Source organism: Trichomycterus rosablanca, chromosome 2 (genome assembly GCF_030014385.1).
Source record: "Trichomycterus rosablanca isolate fTriRos1 chromosome 2, fTriRos1.hap1, whole genome shotgun sequence".
Lineage (NCBI taxonomy): Eukaryota > Metazoa > Chordata > Actinopteri > Siluriformes > Trichomycteridae > Trichomycterus > Trichomycterus rosablanca.
This window is the reverse complement of record NC_085989.1, coordinates 4,141,368-4,165,768: the sequence shown is the minus strand read 5'-3', so window position 1 is coordinate 4,165,768 and position 24,401 is coordinate 4,141,368. Positions and strand designations below refer to the sequence as shown.

At 39.3% G+C, this 24,401-nt stretch overlaps 1 protein-coding gene across 1 annotated transcript in view; it reads right to left on the bottom strand.

The window, feature by feature from the left end:
- thsd7aa (thrombospondin, type I, domain containing 7Aa) overlaps window positions 1-24,401 on the bottom strand; it is a 101,466-nt gene that overhangs the window by 40,649 nt on the left and 36,416 nt on the right. Inside the window, exons 2-7 of the mRNA XM_062989743.1 lie at window positions 22,232-23,369; window positions 20,371-20,619; window positions 17,554-17,735; window positions 11,966-12,121; window positions 9,071-9,274; window positions 819-1,010 (exon numbers count right to left, since the gene is read on the bottom strand). Of these exons, the coding sequence (XP_062845813.1) occupies window positions 819-1,010; window positions 9,071-9,274; window positions 11,966-12,121; window positions 17,554-17,735; window positions 20,371-20,619; window positions 22,232-23,369 (2,121 nt within the window). The remainder of the gene's footprint in view (window positions 1-818; window positions 1,011-9,070; window positions 9,275-11,965; window positions 12,122-17,553; window positions 17,736-20,370; window positions 20,620-22,231; window positions 23,370-24,401) is intronic.

The window sequence follows — 24,401 nt, the reverse complement described above, 5'->3', positions numbered from 1 at the left end:
GCAAAAAAAAGTTCAGGGTTCCCACTGATTTTCCATCATTTGTGAGTAGTTTTGTTACTCTATTTTAAATCCCCCCACCCCTGTCGGCCTGTGAAATTATGTCTTATATGAAACTGGTCCATGGTTAGGTTAGGGATTGCTGCACTAGCTCACTACTGCTGAGATTTGGGGATACTCTGGGGATCCACAATTTAAATATCAGTAGTGCTATTGGCCAGGCAGGCGTGTGCATTGACTTGATTGACTAATGTTTGAAAGGAGTGGCCGAAACCATTGGGAAGTGCACTTGTCAGTGCCTGCTTTTGTTTGTTGTTTTTAAAAGCAATGCAAGAAGGTCGACTGGTCCGGCAAATCCTGTTTTTTCTTAGATCATGTGAATTGCCAGGCCCATGTGCATCATTGACCTGAAAAATAGATGTCACCAGGGTGCACTATAGGACGATCCACCTGACAATGTACAGAACCTTCTGGTAATGTACTGATACCAGACACCACAGGTCTCCTTCAGTCATGTGTCTTGTGGAGTACATGCCTTAGCGGGTCAGAGCTGTTATACAGCATATTATTGGTCCTAATATTTTGGCTAAGTGCATGTTAGGGTTTTCTTTATGTGTTTTACCCAGTTAATCCAATTTCCTGTCACCAAACACAAACACATGCAGCAGATGGATTGGCTTCTCCAAACAGCCTCAAGATATAAGTACTTAATAATTGATTGTTTGACTGGATTCTGCACTGCGATGGACTGTCCCTGTTCAAGGTGAAATCCAGCCAGCCAGTTTATCCAGTTGCACCAGCTTCTATAAAATAATACTCACCCTCTCCAGCGTACGCCAGAATAGAGCGCGCTCTTGTCTGTTTTCCCTCCGTGTTTTTTCCTGAGCAGGTATGCGAGCAGAGAGACCAGGATGTCCAGGGGCTCAGGACACAGTCATTGGGGCATGGCACTTCACACAGAGAAGGCATGGGCAGGATCGCATCACGACAGAGCTGCCGGTCCACAAACTCACCTGAACACAGGAAACACAAAACTTGTTATAATTAGGAATAAACAAAAATTCACTTGTGTTAGCTGAATGGAATGAGCCATTATGAAATTACAAAAAAAAAAATACTAAAACATCCTAATAAAATTTGGTTGTAAAGTCTATAGCAGTGGTTTTCAACTGGTGGGCCGCAGTGCTTCAGTGGCTTTGTTGGGTCGTGGTGGGTTTGATTCTTTGGGCCAACAACAGGACACACTCCAAATAGGGCACTAGTCCATTACCGGGCACACAAACACACACACACACATTGCCATCTAGGGCAATTGTAGTGGCTCCAACTGGCCTGACTGCTTGTAGGAGGAAACCAGAGCACCCTGAGGAAACCCATTTGGACACAGGGAGAACATCCAAACAGAAATGACCCTGCCCTGGTCGCCCAGGCTGGGAATCAAACTCGAGCTCTTTATGTTGTCTTTGCCGCCTTCAGTGTATCCTAATCTTCTAAATAAAGCTAAGACATTTCTTTTGACATTTCTTTTGACATTTTGCTTCTTTGCCACAGCAGATACAGGAGGAAAAACAGCTTAATCAGAACCCTGCAGAAATCTTCACTCCTCACTTACCACATAAACATATGCATTTCAGTACACTCCTTATTAAACAGAATTCACCTCGAGAACAGGACAGATCCGTGTACAGCAATGTTCTTACATAATTTATATCTAATCTGCATATTCATGAGAACATACACACACAAACCCACTCTAGTGAATTCCTCTCAGTGTAGCACCACCACCTGTACACGTAACGCCAGTTAAAAGAGACAGATGTTCATGCTGGTGAGATTTAGATCCGGTGCTGGACATGAATAAAAGCTCTTAACAGACCAAGTGCTTTTTGAGCATAAACACCTGAATTTTCATGTGTAAAATGGAAGAACATGCTAAAGTGAGTTGTGGCATATTTACTCACTCACTCACTATCTTAACCGCTTATCCAATCAGGGTCGCGGGGGGGCTTTTCAATGGGCACAAGGCACACAGTAACACCCTGGACAGGACACCAGTCCATCGTAGGGCAGACACACACACACACACACACCCATTCACCTATAGGGCAATTCAGTGTCTCCAATTAACCTGACTGCATGTTTTTGGACTGTGGGAGGAAACTGGAGCTCCCGGAGGAAACCCACGCAGACACGGGGAGAACATGCAAACTCCGCACAGAAAGGACACGGACCGCCCCGCCTGGGGATCAAACCCAGGACCTTCTTGCTGTGAGGCGACAGTGCTACCCAGCGAGCCACCGCGCCGCCCCTGTTTATGTTTTGTATTCTTCTTCTTATTATTATTATTGTTATTATTATTTTTAGTAGTAGTAGTAAGTTACTTTTATTTATTTATTTATTTATTTATTATTCCTTTTTTAACATTTTAGTTATTTTTTTTCCAATATTCATTAGGAATTTTTAGAGATTCATTAGGATGTTTGTAATTTTAGCTCAATTTAATTAGTTCATACATTTATTAATTCATACATTTACAGGCACTAAGGTCATCTGTAGGACTTTATTTTTGAGATGACACCCCTGGTGGTTCTCTGAGATGGTTCTCCCGGAGTCCCAGTATTGATTTGGAACACCCCATCCTCCTTTGTTCAGACAGAACCAGTATTAACTGACCAGTATAAAAGAGAAGAAAGCCAGTGTGTCTGATTTCATTGTCCAACCTTGTGGGACCCCACAGATCCATTTTCATCAGCGACAGAAAACAGGATCAATACAGGCCAGATGAACCAGGAGTGAGAGGAATGTGGGAACAGAGAGGAGAGAAGCGCATTGAGTAGGTGCTGTAGCTCTTATACTGATACACGTCTGTGTTAAACTCTTCCACGTCACCAAGAGCTGCTCGAGGATTTTAATTCTCAAAACTGTTAAGCACACGCTAACACACATACAAACACCTGACCATGAGCTCACTGGACATTAAAATAGTATTAAAATGGAACTATATATTAGTTTATATTTCAGTATATTGTTAACTACAGTGTATCACAAAAGTGAGTACACCCCTCACATTTCTGCAGATATTTAAGTATATCTTTTCATGGGACAACATTGACAAAATTACACTTTGACACAATGAAAAGTAGTCTGTGTGCAGCTTATATAACAGTGTAAATTTATTCTTCCCTCAAAATAACTCAATATACAGCCATTAATGTCTAAACCACCGGCAACAAAAGTGAGTACACCCCTAAGAGACTACACCCCTAAATGTCCAAATTGAGCACTGCTTGTCATTTTCCCTCCAAAATGTCATGTGATTTGTTAGTGTTACTAGGTCTCAGGTGTGCATAGGGAGCAGGTGTGTTCAATTTAGTAGTACAGCTCTCACACTCTCTCATACTGGTCACTGAAAGTTCCAACATGGCACCTCATGGCAAAGAACTCTCTGAGGATCTTAAAAGACGAATTGTTGCGCTACATGAAGATGGCCAAGGCTACAAGAAGATTGCCAACACCCTGAAACTGAGCTGCAGCACAGTGGCCAAGATCATCCAGCGTTTTAAAAGAGCAGGGTCCACTCAGAACAGACACTCAGTTGGTCGTCCAAAGAAGCTGAGTGCACGTGCTCAGCGTCACATCCAACTGCTGTCTTTGAAAGATAGGCGCAGGAGTGCTGTCAGCATTGCTGCAGAGATTGAAAAGGTGGGGGGTCAGCCTGTCAGTGCTCAGACCATACGCCGCACACTACATCAAATTGGTCTGCATGGCTGTCACCCCAGAAGGAAGCCTCTTCTGAAGTCTCTACACAAGAAAGCCCGCAAACAGTTTGCTGAAGACATGTCAACAAAGGACATGGATTACTGGAACCATGTCCTATGGTCTGATGAGACCAAGATTAATTTGTTTGGTTCAGATGGTCTCAAGCATGTGTGGCGGCAATCAGGTGAGGAGTACAAAGATAAGTGTGTCATGCCTACAGTCAAGCATGGTGGTGGGAATGCCATGGTCTGGGGCTGCATGAGTGCAGCAGGTGTTGGGGAGTTACATTTCATTGAGGGACACACGAACTCCAATATGTACTGTGAAATACTGAAGCAGAGCATGATCCCCTCCCTCCGGAAACTGGGTCGCAGGGCAGTGTTCCAGCATGATAATGACCCCAAACACACCTCTAAGACGACCACTGCTTTATTGAAGAGGCTGAGGGTAAAGGTGATGGACTGGCCAAGCATGTCTCCAGACCTAAACCCAATAGAACATCTTTGGGGCATCCTCAAGCGGAAGGTGGAGGAGCGAAAAGTCTCGAATATCCACCAGCTCCGTGATGTCGTCATGGAGGAGTGGAAAAGCATTCCAGTGGCAACCTGTGAAGCTCTGGTAAACTCCATGCCCAGGAGAGTTAAGGCAGTTCTGGGAAATAATGGTGGCCACACAAAATATTGACACTTCAGGAACTTTCACTAAGGGGTGTACTCACTTTTGTTGCCGGTGGTTTAGACATTAATGGCTGTATATTGAGTTATTTTGAGGGAAGAATAAATTTACACTGTTATATAAGCTGCACACAGACTACTTTTCATTGTGTCAAAGTGTCATTTTGTCAGTGTTGTCCCATGAAAAGATATACTTAAATATCTGCAGAAATGTGAGGGGTGTACTCACTTTTGTGATACACTGTATATAGTTTTAGTTTATATTTATATTTTTCTCTTTATTTTTAAATAGTGATTGTTCTAAATGTGACATATTATTGCTCTATTAGTTTTAAGTGAATTTACCTTTACTTCTATTTTTTACTATACCTTATTTACATTATTTACTATTTCACATTAAATTGTATAAATAAATTGAAATTATTTCATGCAAATATAACAAAAAAGCATCTTACTAAATTTGAATGTACAGAAATTGCTAACGAGCGGCACAGTGGCCAAGTAGGTAGCACTGTCGCCTCACAGCAAGAAGGACCTGGGTTCGATCCCCAGGTGGGGCGGTCCGGGTCCTTACTGTGCGGAGTTTGCATGTTCTCCCCGTGTCTGCATGGGTTTCCTCCGGGAGCTCCAGTTTCCTCCCACAGTCCAAAAACATGCAGTCAGGTTAATTGGAGACACTGAATTGCCCTATAAGTGAATGGGTGTGTGTATAAGTGTGTGTGTATGTGCGTCTGCCCTGCGATGGACTGGCGCCCCATCCTGGGTGTTACTGTGTGCCTTGCGCCCATTGAAAAGCTGGGATAGGCTCCAGCACCCCCGTGCAATCCTGATTGGATATGCGGTTAAGAAAGTGAGTGAGTGAGAAATTGTTAACAACATTGATCTCTTAAATGCAAACATTTTTTTTAAATGTCGTGTAAACATGAGTACAGCAGTCGAAAATTCGTCTGTCGAAAAAAGTCAAAGGTTTACATAGAGTGATGAGTGACGTATGTTAGAGCACTTTATATATAATAATATACACTGACCATGCATTCAGCATTTAATATAACACTAATTTTTTGAGTTTGTCTTATATAAAAAATCTATTGTCAGTCTATTTGTATTCATAATGTTTTAAATACACTCTGTCCAAATGTATGTAGGCACCTGATCAAGAGTATGTTAAAATTCCTTTCCAAATCCACTGACATATAAATTAATACGTTGCTCCATTATTAGTTCAGTTTTCTGGTAAATAATTTGGTTGTGCCTGTGAATCTCAGATCTGTTACCACACAGCCAGAAGCATATAATTAAATTTATCTAATTAACTGTATGCGGTTGTTAGCAATGGGTGTACATACTTTTTTCAATGAATTAGGTTATTTATGATGTTATATATACTTTTAATATTATATTATCATTATTATTTATTTTATTTTATTATTTTTTTCTTTCACTCTTAATTTATTTATTTATTTTATTTATTCATTTATTATTTTTTTATTTGTTTTATTTAAATTTTTTTGCTGGCTGGGTGGGTAGAGAAATCCGACATTACATGGTTAACAGGCAATAACAATCTTTCGGCTGGTACAAATTGGGAACCACAATTATGAGATACACTAAACCACTGGAGATGCACACAGCTGTATTACTGCTTCTGTCTCTCTCTGTTCCAACTTCCCTTTCTCCTCTGGGTGCTCATTAGCTGTATGGATGCCAAGGTCCAATTTCCCAGTAATTGCCACATCCATGAACCAAAATTCACTTAAGCAACGAGGAGAGAAATGTGTAAACGCAAAGTACAATTACAATGTACTTGCTTATAATTCATGCATTAATGCACCTTTAACTTAATGATAGATTTCACCAAAGACGTCCTGGACAGAGACGTCACTGAAGACGCATTTATATCCTCTCAATAATCATAGTCTGTCCTCATATACTCTAGAATCAAAGGTTAATTTATTCTAATAAAAATCAATTTTGTTTGACTGCAGTGCTCTTACATCATCCCACTGCTCTCGTTCCGGAATTCATTATTTTCCTTGTCGAAACATTCAGCTTTGCTCAGTTCTGTTAGGCAGAATTAATTAGATCAGACAAATTAGAATTACAATTAAACTGTAGTGAATTTGCTCCGTCCCTCCCACTGGTCCTTCAAGTCTGCTGAAACATTCATCCCTTTAAAAATTCCCATTAAATATGCATTAGTGCTGCGCTTCTAAGTGTCTGACTTCCCAGAGATGCGTTTAAAACAAGATGGCTGAGCGGTTAAAGAACAAACAAAATACAGTTTGTGGCTTGTTAAAGAGGCCTGCTTTTTATCCACTTTCATGACAGGTTATCCAGACAGGTCATTAATATCGCTCTTAAATCAGTTGAAGCTGACAGATAAGTCTGAATCATCTCAGTCATGCTGTGATATTTCTCTCCTTTTCTGTTCTCTTCTCTACCAGATGTTTCATTTAAAGGAAATAACATTTGAAATGTTCATGGTTTATTAGTCACAGCCCAGATTCCACTGCTGCTAAACACCCATTTAACCTACAGTGGTTCATCCCACCCAGTCTGCTTCCTGAAATTATGTCAATTAAGGATTATGTAAATAATGTGCTGTATATTACTATATAGTAATAGAATACAAAATGTTAGACAAATACTTAAAATACGTATTATACTTACTAGCAGTGATGGCATAGTTACCTTTAAAAAGTAACTTAGTTACTTTATTGATTACTTGATTTTAAAAGTAACTTAGTTACTTTATTGATTACTTGATTTTAGATTACAAGTTACTTTATTAGTTACATTCAGCAGCTGCCGTAATGCAACTGGAGCTGCGTAGGCGATTGAAGCAGAATAAGAAACAAGAAAGATAGCGGAAAACGGAGTCCTCTGTTTACAAGTGTAAGTAAGATAAATAAAATTAAATTTTCAAAGACAAATAAATAACAAAAAGACGATAAATATCCAACATTTTGGTGAGTGGGGTTTGTAATGTGTCTGTAACTATGGTGATATTACATCATCACGTCCCCACGTGTAGTACGTAGCGGTGTTGTGTGCATACTGCACACTTCTGTACTGAAAGTATGTACTTCTTTACCGGCCGAGTAGTGCATACTTCCTCCAATCTAGTGCATGCTCTGTAAGTATGCGATTTCGGACGCAGCTCGCGACTTAATTGTCGCATAGGCCAGACGTCACTCCCCGAGTTGCAAAAATAGTAACGCACAGTAATTTGGATAAGTAACTTTAATCTGATTACTGGATTGGAAATAGTAACTCGTTAGATTACTTGTTACTGAAAAATGTGGTCAGATTAGAGTAACGCGTTACTGACATCAGTGCTTACTAGTATGGATACCGCTGAGGTCAAAAGTATACATACACTTGTAAAATCATGGATGTTCTTCCCTCAAAGTTGTAATCATTTCTGCAACTTTTCTGTCCATTGATTGGATGACTGAAAAAAACCTTCCTCTCTAAAATTATTCACATATTTAAGTTCTTTTAAGAGTTTATTGGCTTTTTTGGACTAAATAAAACCAAATATTGTAGGTCATAAATATAAAGTGGGAGCTATATGTCTAGGACTATTTGTGAAACTTCTTGAAATTAATACAGTTGTTTTCATTACATATCAGACACTGCATAATAATTTATATAAACAATTAAATCGTTGAATATGCTTGGTTTGGTATTTGGTGTTTCACCACCCATTGTTTGTGAAAAATCTGATGATCTACTGTATGTTATCTTATCATAATTTCACCAAATTCCAAGATCACCAAGATCTTGATATGTTACTAATTGCTCGTCTTCCTCTGTTTTAAGTGCCTTCATAAATGCTTGATGGAGTTTTAGGTCAAGTGACTGTGAAGAAAAGTGCATGACAGTTCCCTTAACCTCCTTTGGGCTTCAAGTAGTTGTCGCAAAGCTTTAAGGCTTTGAGAGTTTAAAGAAAAACATTGTATTAAAATGCAAAATAGACTCATTTTCTCTAGTGGTCTCAGAACCTGAGAACCTCAGACCCTCTACCTGTACATACAGCACACCAAATATTTATATGTCCTATACCTCTGTTTCTCTTGATCAGCCATCAACAAGCTTGTGGGCACAACTCTGGTTGAATCTTTTACCTCTACACTTGGCAGAATATCGAGTCATCCAATTTGTTTACCGACCTGGTACAGACTGAACTCAGTTAGGGTGTCCAAATACTTTTGGTCATATAGGTATAATAACATCTGCAAAAGCACAGTCCAAAGATTTTACTTCTTCATAAAACTTATGACAGATTCTGTAAATGGATCATCAAGATTGGTGATTTTTCATGAGTAGAGCAAATTCAAGCTAATTCAACACCATATTCTCTGAATCCTCCCTTTAGCCATCACAAAATAAATGACCAGGACCCACAGCCCCCATAAAGCAATTATCAGACTGGGTAATGATACAGAACTGAAGATAGTTTAGAGCAATAAGAGACGGCAGTGGTCACTTCTTAACCACTGCCAGCTAGAACATGAACCATTTTAAATGATTGACCCAAATCTCGAGCAATTTCTAGATCCCCGTTGCCCTGCAGCCACGCGCTTGATGAAATCGTTTGTCTTTTTTAGGTTGTTCCTGCTGTAAAATGCTCTTACCATCACTGTTGACACACTGCACTTGAGGGTTCTGTGTTCCAGGTCCACACTGTTTGTCATTGTCAGGAATGCATTCCTCCAGCTTCAACAGCAGCCATTCGTAGCAGCTGGGTTCTTCACAGGGTATGGCCTCTGTCAAGTGAGGGCAGCTGCCCGTTCCACCAGTGGGTTCATTTATTACCTTCCTCTTCCTCAGTTTAAAACCTAAAAACCATGAACAAAATCAGTTATGGCTGTAAAATGTTTTCCATTTTTATTCCAATTTTCTCCCTGGTTTAAAAATACTGTAACACATTCTGTTGTCAATATTTAAAAATAATCCATAATTAAAGAGCAGAAAAGAGTGTTGTTCACTCTTCGCCAGTGACATAAGTTTAGGGACTGGGACAGGGCTCAAGCCAGCTTATAGTAGGGAGTGTAAAAACGGCTAGCAATTAAATAGTAAAATATTGTAAAAAATAATAATAATAATAATAATAAATAATAATAATAATATGGTGCAGTAGGGTAAAAGTAGGTTTGACCTTCAAAAGCAAAAAAGCAAATGAGTAAATGAGTTAACAATTAGTGTTAATAAGTGTATAAACGTATTTATTGAAGCAGCCCATTAGGAGACAATGCCAAAAATTATATGAACCACTGAACATGATTATTCTGTCATGGTCAAGCCTGTGTTTCTCCATGGGGACTAGTACAATTATTGTTCCATAAAGAACTGGCTTTGAATTTTGGCTTTGTGGAACCATGAGCTGGTCCAAGGTCACCTCCATCATCCCCCAGCCCCCATCTCTGCAGGGCCCTAATCTAATTCATACTGCTGTTTTGGCCTGATAAGAGGAACCACAGGGGTCGTACACATGGCCTGCAGGGCATAAACGGCCGCAGTGTTTTGTTTCTGACAGTTTCTGTGCGGTAGCTATAGAGTTGATTTGTCATCATTAACTTCAAAATTTCAACAACATAAGTCAAATCAATCTATTTGTCTGACTATCCATTTATACTCAGAGCAAGGTGCACAAAGGAGACTGTTATGCAAAGTGTACCATTATGCAGTTGCTACCTATCTTCATGTTGCATCCAACAGTAATGTTCAATGTACTAAAGCTGTAGCTTGCACGGGAGTTGTACCTAAACTGTAACTGGTTGTCCTCTGCTAATGTGTTATGGTAACAACTGTACATCACAGAGCCAAAAAATTCTTCCAATTAGTTTATAAACAAATAGATTTATTAGGTAATAAATTGAGTCATTTGTCATAATTACACAGTAGAACAAGTGAACAATTTGGATGCCATAGATTTGACTGGTAAGCCATTAATGTAGGGTAGGTGGTTTATACTATACATAGAATAAACTCATCACAAAGAAAGTGGAATAAAAATATGTTTCATTTTGGACTTTGGTTCCAGTTTCTAAAATTTTGGCAAATACTAAATTCTATTCTTTCCATTTTTAAGTCCATCTTTAAGTCCATCTTTAAGTCATTGAGCCTCAGGAACGCTAATAAAATCAATACCAGCATATTGATCATCATTTTTATGTTGTCACTTGTATAAGTACATCATAAATAAGGATTACTCAGGTTACCATATGACTTGACGTCCGCCGGTATAACCATGAATAACTACTAGTGACAATAACATAACACTTATACATTTATGTGTTTAAAGTCATGAGACATAAAAGTCATAACAGTGTATGACACTCAGAAAGCCACTCTAAAAGCCGACAAATGCTTTTAGACAATTGTCCCATTTAAATGACAAATGTACCCTGCGTGCCAAGCTTATCCTACAGCTTCCTCAGTGATCAATGCAAAATCACTGGTGCGTGCCTCCACCCGAGTGTGCTGTACCCACTACAGAGTGGGCGTCAATGAAACACAAGAAGATAGAGAGAATCCATCATTAAGATACATGGGAGAGAACTTGCTCCCTCTGTATAAGTCTGAGTCACATCATTAGCGGAGAGAAAATACACATTAAACATAGCAGAGGTCTCACCAGGTTCTATGTCAGACTATCAGCACTATCAAAATAGCACACCGCTTCCACTGGGTCTCCATTTATCACACAATAGCCTTAAAGGATGGACCCTAAAGGCTCTTAAAACTCTGTCTAGATCTACTTCTGCCACTGGATGTTTTTTTTCTTTCCCTGTCTCCATTTCCACCAGACTATCACATAAGCTTTTGTGGAAATGCATTCTGGTTTTATAGCTGCTGATAAACTCATGATGGTGAGATGGACAGATAACGATCTATATTCAGAGGTGAAGCGGCTTAGTAGACACACAGCGTGTAACAGTAAAAGGGAACTTCAAGAGTCAGGTACAATACAATGTATAGATGTAAGACGAAATGTGAGAAACCACTGGAATTTTAGGTTTCTGCTTTGATTTGTTATGTGGTCGAGTACGAATCCTGCCTATAAAACAATGATGACGTTAACATTAAAGAAACTGTAAGAGGGAGGAACTCTGAGAGATGGTATAACTGCACTGGTAGGCAATTATTATATGTGCATATTATTGCCCATGGTTTTGGAATGAGAGCAGCTACTGTACTAAATTTTTCTAATCTGTAGACCAGTGGTCTTGTTTTAGAATAAACACCTAGATTTTTTATTAGGAAATCTTTATTGAGAAGTGCAGATTCAAAAAGTCAGTGATTTACATGACAGGGCACATCTACTTAACTCAAGACTCCAATGTCATCTAAATTGTAATTGTACATTGCAGAGGTTTACATTTAAAACGTGATTTCTAGGGGTTCACAAACTTTTTTCTGAGTGTATATATATAGTACAACGGTTTAGTCCAAAAAGTCATAAGTGTGAATAAAGTATCAGCAGATTTGCAGACATTATAGCAACATATCTATAGAGTAACATCCACCTTTTTTGGAGCTGTGGTCCTGACAGTTTTCAAAGGTGCAGGGTCCCCAGGCACTCCACGAAGAGACCTCACACTCCACTGGACATGGGATGTGACAAAGCTGACTGGTGTTGGGTGGAACTCCTGAACACAGGTCACTGTCCACTGGCCGGAACACTGTGGAGAAATACAAGCTTTATTTGTGATGCAGAACTTCAGTCCTGGACATAAAATTCAAGACTTGATGTTTTTGCAGCTACTGTTAAAATAGTGCAACTAAATCAATATTTTTATCATTTGTAGTTATATAAAACAATTAAACAGCAAGTTGGTGAGGTAGTGTGGGTGATGCACCAATCCATGGTCCTGAGGACCTGGGTTCCAACTTCAGCTCAGGTAGCTAATGTTAATGTAAATTAAAAAAAAAAATTGGCTTAAATGTGGGTGGGAAATAAGGCCAAACTTTGTCATAAACCCATCTCTGCCTATTCATGGCATGGCACAAAAACAGCACTGAATGAAATAGGCTGTGTTCCAAACCACACCTCAACTGCACTACTAATAGTGTAGTTACACACCATGTGGCACTTGAGATACGGTTTGGGCTACAGTCCTTCTACAAGCCCTGTCATAACACTGTTGTCATGTGGATGACCCATCACACACCCAAGTAACGTAACTTGCGGGACTTAATGTGGTTCAGTAGCTGCTTTTCTTTTCTGGCCATCTTGTAAACTTGCTCAGTGGTCGTCATCCTCCCACTGGTTTATGTGTAGACTCAAAGCTTAATTTTTTCCAAGCATCCTCTGTGACCATCCAATATATTCAGATGTGTGTGTGCGTGTGTGTGCATCTCAGCAGTAGGTGACTTTCAGCAAGGTCACAGCACTGATGGATTGCACTGTGACAGATCTGCAGCTCATTGGCATGCAAATTACTGAGGGTGGTCAAAAAGGTGTGCGCTTTAATTGAGCTTCTTCTTAAAATGACTGCAGGTGTGTGTGTGTGTGTGTGCATGTAATGTGTGGGGTGGAGGGGAGAGTGTGTATTAGCACTCTGGTGCACTATTAATACTAAGCATTCTCAAAATTGTTATTGTATGAATACTAAATTGTACTTCTTTAAATTGTACTACTATACTAAATTGTAATTATTGCTATAGTGCATTTACTCTCAGGTACATTTAAATATGCATGTTATACTGCTATGTAAGAAATAGAGCACAATTAAAACTATTAGGTTGGTTATTATTATTTATTATTATTGTTATTAGTAGTAGTATTGTTATTATTAGTATAAGTATAGTAGTATTGTTATTAATTGTATTAGTAGTAGTAGTATTGTTATTAGTTGTATTAGTAGTAGTAGTAGTATTGTTATTAGTTGTATTATTATTATTATTATTGTTATTAGTAGTAATAGTAGTAGTAGTATTGTTATTAGTATTAGTATTAGTATTATTATTATTAGTAGTAGTAGTACTAGTATTGTTATTATTAGTATTATTATTGTTATTATTAGTATTATTACTGGTAGTAGTAGTAGTATTGTTATTAGTTGTATTATTATTATTGTTATTAGTAGTAATAGTAGTAGGAGTATTGTTATTAGTATTAGTATTATTATTATTAGTAGTAGTAGTAGTAGTAGTACTAGTATTGTTATTATTAGTATTATTATTATTATTATTACTGGTAGTAGTAATAGTATTGTTATTAGTATTGGTATTATTATTAATATTATTATTATTGGTAGTAGTATTATTATTAGTAGTAGTATTATTAGTAGTAGTAGTAATATTGTTATTAGTATTAGTATTATTATTGGTAGTAGTATTGTTATTATTAGTAGTATTATTATTAGTAGTAGAAGTAGTAGTAATATTGTTATTAGTATTATTATTATTATTGGTAGTAGTAGTAGTATTGTTATTATTAGTAGTAGAAGTATTATTATTAGTAGTAGTAATATTGTTATAAGTATTATTAGTATTATTATTGGTAGTAGTAGTAATAGTAGTAGTAGTAGTAGTATTGTTATTATTATTATTATTACTGGTAGTAGTAGTAGTAGTAGTAGTAGTGTTATTTGTATTATTATTATTATTAGTAGTAGTATTGTTAGTATTATTATTAGTAGTAGTAGTAGTAGTAGAAGTATTGTTATTATTAGTATTATTAGTAGTAATAGTAGTAGTATTGTTAGTATTATTATTATTATTAGTAGTAGTAGTAGTAGTGGTATTGTTATTATTAGTATTATTAGTATTAGTAGTAGTAGTAGTATTGTTAGTATTATTATTAGTAGTAGTAGTAGTATTGTTACTATTAGTATTAGTAGTAGTAGTATGAAGAAATAAACTGTCCAATATAGAGGATCACCTATACATTAATTTCAAAATTGTGTAAAAGTGTTTCTAAAAAGGACATTAAAGGACATTAATTCACAAATTTTATCTTATTTTATTTTATTTACCTTTAACCCACATTGTAATGGCCTGGCCATCATTCTAATAAAAACAAAAGCTTGTCTGTTGTTTTGTCTCATTGTGACCCCTCCTTCCTGCCGCCTCCTCACCTCCCCATTAACCCAGTCTGATTAATGATATTCTCCTTGCAGCTCGACCTTGTTCAGGTGCCACATCACTCGTGTGCAGGCCAGATGGTTCACACTTTACCCACTGAAGACTTCCCCAACCTAATTAGAGCACCGATATCCCATCAGTACTTCTGCCAATCCGCCGTCGCCAGCTCCCCTTGCTTTACATCATCAATAACTCCACATGTTCCCAGCGGCGATCTGTGCGGCAGCGCAGTAACAAAGCCGTCATACAGAATCCTCGACAGGGAGCCACTTCCATTAGAGACTGCATGGAAATGCAGCCAGAAGTGGAACGGAGGAACATCAGCAGCAGCAGCAGCATTGCTCATATTCAGGCTCCCTGTGTCTGCAGTGTATTAATAGATAAAGACTGACTTAGCAGCTGCTTTTCCCCTGTAGTGGGGGGAATCTGCATTCCTCCTGCAGAGAGCAGGAAGCTGGATGGGAATTTCACTTCCAGTGCTGTGAGCTTCTTTCATTCTGGAGTTCAAAACCAAGGCTCAGGAGGCCAGCGCAATCCTCGGATAATGAAAACACAATTTTTATATTTCAGCGGTAACGACACATATGCTTTATGACCATAAGTATGCGGACACGCCTTTTAGTTTTTGAGTTCAAGTTTTAGCCACACCCATTGCTAACAGGTGTGTAAAATTGATTATATAAAATAAATAATGGGTGCAGACAGTTTGGGTAAGGCTTCCATTCCTGAGCAATAAACATAGTTTGACCATTTTACAGGAACCCTATCCCCATTAAACATGTTTGGGTCAGTTGCAAGCCAGGGTGTCTTTACCAACATCACTGCCTCTTTTGGTGCAATGGGGCAAATTCTGACAGACCAACTTCATAATCTTGCAATAATGTGAAGACCTCTGAATAAGGTGGCAAAAAATGCCCATGTTTTTTTAAACAGTATTTCCAACAAGACCATGGTTACGTGTCCTTATATCTTTGGTCATATAGACCAGGGTTTTTTTTTTATTGCGTTGCTTAAAAAAATTATGATAATTAAATAAATCTTAAATAAATCTGTACGCGAATGCCCCATTGTGGAGGCTTTATTTTACATCTTGTAAACCACAGTGGGACCAGATTGTACAGATGCATTGGTTGTAAAGCTTAACTGACTGTGGACAGGTCGGTAGCTTTTAATTAATCATTGGCATAAGGTAACAGTTTGAGTTTTCTTCCCAGCCTGGACAAAGGACATGTCCTTTATCAGTGTGTGCGAACTTTTACAGTGTCATAATCCACATGCTCTATATCAGAGTTTATTTTAACTTTTTTTTTCAAGCGACCCACATTTTGTCCATGACACAGACCAACTTTATAATCTTGCAATAATGTGAAGGCTGTTATGGGGGTAAACATGCCCATGTATTTTAAATAGGATGTCCGACAAGACCATGGTCAGGTGTCCCTATACCCTTGGTCATATAGACCAGGGTTTCAAACCTAAAGGTCGCAAGCCAAAAAGATGGGTCACGGAGAAAAATAATGATACTTAAATAAACTTGTACGCAAACACTCCCTTGTGGAGCCTTTATTTTACATCTTGTAAACCACAGTGGGACCAGATTGTACATAGCAGAGCAGAGTGAGTAAGATGCATTGCATGAAGGACACGTCCTTTGTCCCTTCTAGGAAGAAAACCCAAACTGTTACCTTATGTCACCGAGTTATTAAAAGCTACCAAACCTGTCCACAGTCAAGTAAGCTTTACATACTCATAAATTTTTGCTCAACAGTTGTCACACTGGTTGTATGTAATAGCTGCCAAAAGTGGCAGCTATTGGCCTTTACTTGAATGTCCTACAGCAAAACAATCAAGATTTGTGTGAAAATCAGTTAATTCTAAGCTGCTGCTAAGTCAGTCTTATGTATTCTAAGAATTCTTTGTGCAGTTGCCTGTTAGTGCTGGTGTGTTGGCAGAACTTCAGTTCTTTATCACTAACACTTTTCCAGTCTGCCACTGTCCTACTGCATCAGCCAAGACTGTCACCTCCTGGTGCCTGTAACACTATTAAACTGGCAGCGCTCCAACAATGCCAGGCCGGTCTCACACCCTGAGGAGGAGCAACCGCACTGTTTCGGTCATTCAAATTGATTTTTTTCTTTATTTTTTATCTCAGTAGTGGCTTTGCTTCAGATTTACTTTGGGAGCAGCTGTGAATATTTTAATAAATGCTGCACCAGGTTACCGGGTCAGCACTCAGAGCAGATGGCAGGGGGCTTTTTCTGTCACCCTCTAATAGAGTGTGGGCATGCTACCAGCTTTAGTACGCAGCATGGGGTACTCCACTCTCCGGCCATGTCACATCACATTTAATGACTGTGTGGAGGTGTGAGAGGTGCTTTTTTAGGTTATTTGTAAGGCCCTACCTAATTTACAGCCATGAAAATCATGTGTAATGTGCAATTTGCTGTGAAATTCAAAATTTAAGGTTTGTGTTTAGCGATTTAACATTTTTAATTTGCGTAGCATTTAAGTGCCTCACGTTTACTGGTTAATTTGCACTATGAGGAGTCCTAGCAATCCTACGGCAATTCAGTTAGCTTTCGGTTAGTCAAAATGTCCAAGATGTCGAAGTAAAGCAGCTAAAAACACGACTCCGGTAACTGAGTTTGGAAAACTCCCAACCAGTTCTGTGGACGCAAAGTAGGGGTGTCAAAACATGGATGTCATGGGGTCAATGACCCAAAGTCATTTGGGATAATGTGCTTCTCAACGTTGAACTCAAAGTTCTTTAACAAGAACATCATACCAACAGTCAAATGTGGTGGTGGCATGATGGTACAGGGGTGTTTTGCTGCTTTAGGACCTTTACAACTTCACATAATTGACAGAACTGTACATGTGTACAAAAGTGGCCATGGTGAGTGTACACCAAAGGCTTCCCAGAAGAGTGGTAGCGGCTATACTGGAAAGAAGGTGAAGGTGGCTATACATCAGCATGATCTGAATGAATCCCCTCTGACCTGCTGGGACTTGATGTGCATCTTACCTTCTTTGCTCTTGAGGGAGCTAAGACTGGACGGCGAGTCTGATGGAGCTTGAATGCAGTACACTTCACGGCTCTGGATTCCTCCTCCACATAATCCTGTCTGATTTCCTCTCCTGCGATCCTGCTGGCTGAGCAGCATGTCCACCCTGCATTCGCTCCACTCTGTAGTCTTCCACACATAACTGCACAAAAACAGAAAAAAATGTTCAGTGGTCTTTACTAACAATAATATATTAGTTTAATTATATCCATTAAGGTCCATACCACACAGACAGGTTAATGCTAAGTATAGCTCTCTTATTTTTGTTTCAAAGCATTACCAGAGCCTCAGTGAAGATTATTGGCTTCACTTACAGTAAGTGTACTAGTTTTTCAGCTCAGGGTCGAATCTACAGTATTCTGTCTCTCTTTTCTTTTTTAGAGCTGTCTTTAGATGCCACACTTTCATCTTCTTCAAGTTCTATATGGTTACATGACTTCCTGTGCTTTCTCTTGCTGTTATCTGTTTTTTTTATTATTATTACTTCTTTTAAGCTTTTGGGTTGCAACTTGCTGGTGGATTGAGTAGCTGCTTAAGTTGCTTCCATCATATCAACATCAGTGTTTGCTTATATTTTCAGGAGTTTGTCTCCTTTGCTCTGGTTTCTGCTTCCTGGGCTGTTTATTTTTTTGGTGTTATTTGGCTTGTTCGTCATCCCATATTAAAAACTAATGATACTGAATTAGTGTAAACTTAATGTGATCTTTTCAGTAAGAAGAGTATCTTCTCTTCTGAGAAGGCTTCTCACAAGACTTTGAAGTATGTCTGTGGAAATGTGTGCCCATTCAGTCAAAAGAGATTTGTATGGCTGAGCACTGATGTTAGTCAAGAAAGCTTAAGTGATGTTTTAGTTCAATCCAGAGCCTTTGTGCAGGCCAGTGGAGTTTCTTTAAACCAAGCTTTTCTTCATTTTCTTCTTTATAGGGCTTAGGGCCTTCCTTAAACTGTTGCTGCTAAGTTGGAAGCATATCATTTCTTTAATATAACTGATTTATTATGCCTGTTATAAATATAGCAACTGTTGTGGCTGAAACACATGAATTGAGTGATTAGAAGATTTTGTCCATATAGTGTATAATAATAATAATAATAATTATTATTATTATTATTATTATTATTAAAAAATACAAAAATAATAATAGGAAAAATATATCAATATAATAATTATAATTTTTTATAAATATATAATATATTTGAGGTAAAAGGCAAGATTAAGTCACTGGTATTTAAACTTTAAAGAAATAAATGAATATTTGACTAAATTATTCAATGACCAAAGCTTAAAAAAGGTGTGAGGAGCTAAAATCACTTATGGATTTGACACTCTGGCAGACCACTGGTCCACATGGCACAAGTCATTGGGTGCACAGTCCAACTGGGGCTAATTTTGACTGACACACACACACACACGACTCTCCCAGTGAGACAGTGAGTGATGGAGCTCGGACCAGGCCATCTGTGGCGGGAATCAGATTAGACACCACCTTGCCTGTCCTCACCAGCACTCCCCATTCATCACTTCTCCTCATCCAGACTGGCAGCACGCCAATATGCCAGCCCTTCCTACCCACCCTCTCGGTCAAACCTTTCACCTGTTTTTCTCCCACTTAATCTACAGGACAAACCCCCAAACACACAACACACATGAAGAGAGAGGGGTTTTATTGCTCTACCCACTGTTAACACCAGGCCTAACTGCTGTCCTTTAAGCACTGAACACAACCTCAGCATGGCAGAATATCAATAAACCCACTGAGAGGAAAATGTGGCTGTTATAGCAGCAATATCAAACCTGAATCAATTTCAATGTCAAAATAAACACTTACATTTAAGATTAAGTGCATCTGACCGTACTAATCCAAAGTCAGGGGCTTTAATATGGAGTAATATGGAGTTCCATTTTGTAGTAATAAACAGCCTACACTTTTCAGTTAACATTTTACACAGGAATTTGGGGTATGTCTGTGGGAGTTTGTGCCCATTCATTCAAAACAGACTTTTCAAGGTCAGGTACTGATGTTGAATGAGATGAGATTAAGAACAGGGCTTAATCTAAGAACAGATTAAGAAGTTCCAGGGTAAACCACTGGGAATTCTCCTGTCCAAACTCATTAACAATGTCTTCATGGATATTTGGACTTTTTAGACACTTTGTACACAGTTTTAATAGATAACAGATTTTTTTCCATTATGTTTTACAAATTAGCAATGGCTATGACTGAAAAAGCTAAACACAAATCATTAGAAGTGGTGTCTACATACTTTTAGCCATAGAGTACAGTTAAAAGCACAATAAACACAATTAAGGGACATGTCAAGTCATGGCAGTATTAACACTTCAATGATTTGTATAATATTTTTGAGAATAAATAATTGGAGTTGTTTTTTTTAATCTTTGGGATCAAAAATATTCAGACAGCTACTTAAGATTATTGATTTTTGTTGTAGCTCATCTTTCAGGAGCTTCTATTGAATAATGAGGAATTAGGAGGCCATTCCACATAGTTAAATTACATTAGAGAACATTCTACACCAACAATCACAAAATCTTGTTTTGAAGTTCCTGAGTAAGGCCTTTGGCCCTCTGTTGCTTGTATTGTATTCGGTCACAGTCCCAAGTTACTGCATTTAAAAGTGTCTGCTAAATGTTGTAAACGTCAAGCAGGACAGTAAATATCAGACTGTGACTCTGGACTTACTGTTATTTGTTTGAGGAAAAAAGCAAATCAATTTAAACTCATCAGCATGTCAGAATTGAGGGAACCTGAAGAACTTACGCTACACATGGTGGAACTGAGTCTCCCTGAGGTGAACACGGCTCAGACTCGTCGAGATTGGGACACTCGGCTCCTCCGGCCACGTTGAACTGCTTAACATGCCGTACACGTGTGCGCTGACCCTTCGGCCCATTTAGATCATAGCATTCTTTGGAGCAGGATGACCATTCGGACCACTCGGTCACCTCGCAGTCCTTGGTGATGACGCAGGCCTGGTACGTCAGTGGAAGGGCTTGTTCCTCACACAAGCTGTAGAAGAAAACAGAAAGGGGTCAGTTTTCAGTGAACGACTCCTGCTACACAAATATACAGCACTATAGGGTAGAATTCTTATAAAAATATATATTCTATACAGCATCATTTTAATCATTAATCAACCATTTAATCAATACTGTGCCACATCTGGTATGTGGACCAGATCTGCTGTGGTGAACCCTATAAACAGGAGCAGCTAAAAGAAGAAAAATTATAAAGAAATTAACTTTTTATTGATTGATTGATTATAATTGGACACCTCACCAAAAGCTTCCTGGACATCCCATAAAATGTTTTTTTGTTTAATTGTTTGTTAAATATTTTTGTATTTATTGTTTTACCAACTACAACAATTTTTACATATACATTAAATAGCCAAAAAGTATGTTGGACCTTTCATTCCAAAGCCATAGGCATTAATACAGAGTTGATCCACAACTAACCCCAACAATTTGGAAGTGTAAATAAAATACATCTCCTTTAGATTGTAAAGTACAATAAGGTCACAGCAAGAAGGTCCTGGGTTCAATCCCCAGATGGAGCTGTCCAGGTCCTTTCTGTGTGGAGTTTGCATGTTCTCCCCGTGTCTGTGTGGGTTTCCTCCGGGAGCTCCGGTTTCATCACACAGTCCAAAGACGTGCAAGTGAGGTGAATTGGAGGCACTAAATTGTCCATGACTGTGTTTGATATAAACTTGTGAACTGATGAATCTTGTGTAATGAGTAACTACCGTTCCTGTCATGAATGTAACCAAAGTGTAAAACATGACGCTAAAATCCCAATAAACAAAAAAACAATGAAAGGCTTCTTCAGCATATCCCAGATTGTTTGGAAGCTGAGGTCAGAGCGCAGGGTCAGCCATTGTACGGCACCCATGAAGCCAAGAGTGTTAGGGACCTTGCTCAAAGACCTAACAGTGGCTGCATGGCAGAGCAAGGATTCAAACCCACAATCTTCCGATTGACACCCCAAAGCTCGACTCACTAGACTATCACTGACCACTACCATTGATTTAGGTTTTTAACTAAATCCTTATCAAGAAACTAATCCCAACACCAATAACAGTCAGTTCTGATTTCAATTTAGATAATGTTTAACTAATGACAATGAATTTTAATTACCAGACATCCTACCCCATTTTTCACAGAATGATTAAAACTGTTTCCCTTCCCGCGGGCGTTTAGAGACACATGGGCAAAAGTTTCACTTCCTGCTGGGTATTAATTACTCATTTTAAATTATGAGACTTTTAGAAATGTTTAACTGTGCAGTTCATGATCTTATTCTTAGAAAATGAGGATCAGTTTCTTTAAAATAAAGTGCGCTGGACAGAGTTTGCTTAGTGGCTGTAGGTTTTTAATATTTCATCACAGTGACGCCTTAGTGTCCTGAATACTGGACACACAGTACTATCCGGAGGTGTGGTACATGGCAGGAATGTGCTGCAGCCTCATTTACTCACTTACTTACACCTTAAAACAAGCAATTCTCCATCTGAACCTGTGACTTTCTGTGAATTTCAGCACACAAAAGCCAATAGTGACAATAAATAAATTTATAAATCAATAAATCTGTGTTTTGGATCAAATACATGAATGGTACTAACCCCATAACTGCTGTGGTTCCATTCTTGTGCACACACATCACCTCTCTAGTTTGGTAGCCCACTTGCAGATCCCAGAATTTTCCACCCTGTCGGTTGAGCCGGTTCCTCGTCCTCTTCTTCTTAATAAGTTCTCGAGTTTCTGGATCCTTCAGCCGGGTTCTTTCTCTCACTCGTTCTCCTCTAGCTTCCTTCAGCTCCTTGTTTTTACGCCGCTTGGCTTGCCTCTCCTGCCTTGTTTGTCGCTCTTGCTCAGTTAGTTCTGGATTATTTAGTTTGTTCTTATGACTTTTTCTTTCCTTACGATTTGGTCTGTCTGGACGATTTGGTCTGTCAGGACGGTTTGGTTTGTCTGGACGATTGGGTCTGTCTGGACGATTAGGTCTGTCCTTACGTTTGGGACGATCTGGACGATCCGGTTTGTCTGGACGATTTGGTCGGTCTTTACGTCTGGGTCTGTCCGGACGTTTGGATTTCTCTGTCTCTTCAGGTTGGTCTTCATCTACATGTCTGGCTTGGCGTGAAGGGGGCATGGTGCAATCCCCCCAGAATCCCACCCTAAGGCTGTACATGCTCTCCTCATCCTCACATGACTCTTCTTGACAGGTTTGGAACTCGGTTAGATTGGGGCAAGCTGAACCACCAAAGAGAGGTGGAGAAAGGACAGATCGAACTCGGCTCTGCAAACCAACCCCACACGTCTTGGAGCATGAAGTCCAGGAAAGAAACTCTGAAACAACGCAATCCTGTGGGCACGGTATGAGGCAGGCCTGCTCGAGCCGTGGTTTAGGCTCAAAGTATTCGCAGATGGTATCCTCTGCAGGCTCACTATTGCTCTTTTGGATGCAGGCCACCTCTCGTGTTTGGAGCCCTTCTTCACCACGTGTGCACACAGCTGGCCGTGTCACAGCGGTGTTACGCAGTGACACTGGTACACACTGGTTCCACGCACCCAGCTGCCAGTCGTAAAGCTCTTTGTGCAACTCACAGACTCGAAAGCAGGTCTGCTGGTTATCAGGTTGCTCGCTCTGTGGGCAGTTGGTCCGGAGGGTGGTCCAGCCCTCAGAGTGAGCGCACCATACTGCTCGGCTCTGGCTCCCACCTGGACCGCATTCGCTGCCCATACACCTTCCCCAAGGACCTGTTAATGATAAAAAATAACATTTGCAATGTTGCTTTAATAATCACTACTGATTATTAGAAATGTGTATCATTCATTCAGTCATTCATTTTTCTGTTTCATTTTAAAAGATCAAGCAGTTAAAAAGTTCATTTAATGCTGTTGTTAATATCAGTACCCATGCATTAACAACATTGAACCCACTAGGACCCAAACCCATCAAATGCCATCAAAGCAAATTATCATTTCCTAAATCGATCCTGCTCTATTCCCAGGAATGCTATAAAGCACCCCGAGGACGAGAGTGCATCAGCAGTGATGGACACTAACTGATTGCTGCCGTTGATGTGTGGCAGGAGGAAGCTGAATAAGCACAGCGAAGTGAGACTTGAACAAAGAAGATAAAGACAGATGGATATACAGGAGCTGCTTCAGGAAACTGGGCCAGAGTTAGCTCAGATAAATCAGCTGTCGCTTTATGTCCCATTGTTTATTTTTCCTTTCTACACATTTAATAGCCCAGTGTCTTTTTGTGTGCGTGAAAAATGGCCACATGGTCAAAAAAAGTTGGTGAATTGTAACAGCTCCACATTCATAGCGTGCAACCACCGAGAGCAATGGAAAGCCTGCATATTGTGAACAATATCACCTGTACCTTTAAGGGTTTTTAGTTCTTACCATCCAGACAAAGTAAAAATTTGGTTTGATATCATAATGTTGAGGGTCTGGTTCTTTAAAACAGATCAGTGTTGTTGTAAGAGACAATGGCTAACCGAGTACTGATGTAGCTTCAACATAAAGTGCCCAGGCTGTAGAGTGATTTAGCAAGAGCCAAAAGGACAGGGGCTGTTTGAGGGTCTGCTTTATGACTCCATTCGATAAAGAAGAGGCAGGGCAATGAAAATGTCAGCGGAAGAAGCAGCGGGCGGAATTAGCCTGCAGCCCGAAGCTGCAGCCGCACGGTCGATGAAGATCAATAGTATCCTCGAGACAGTGGACCAGATGCTAGAGACAGGGCCTGAGCATCCTCTACAAACAGCTTTCTCAGTGTGA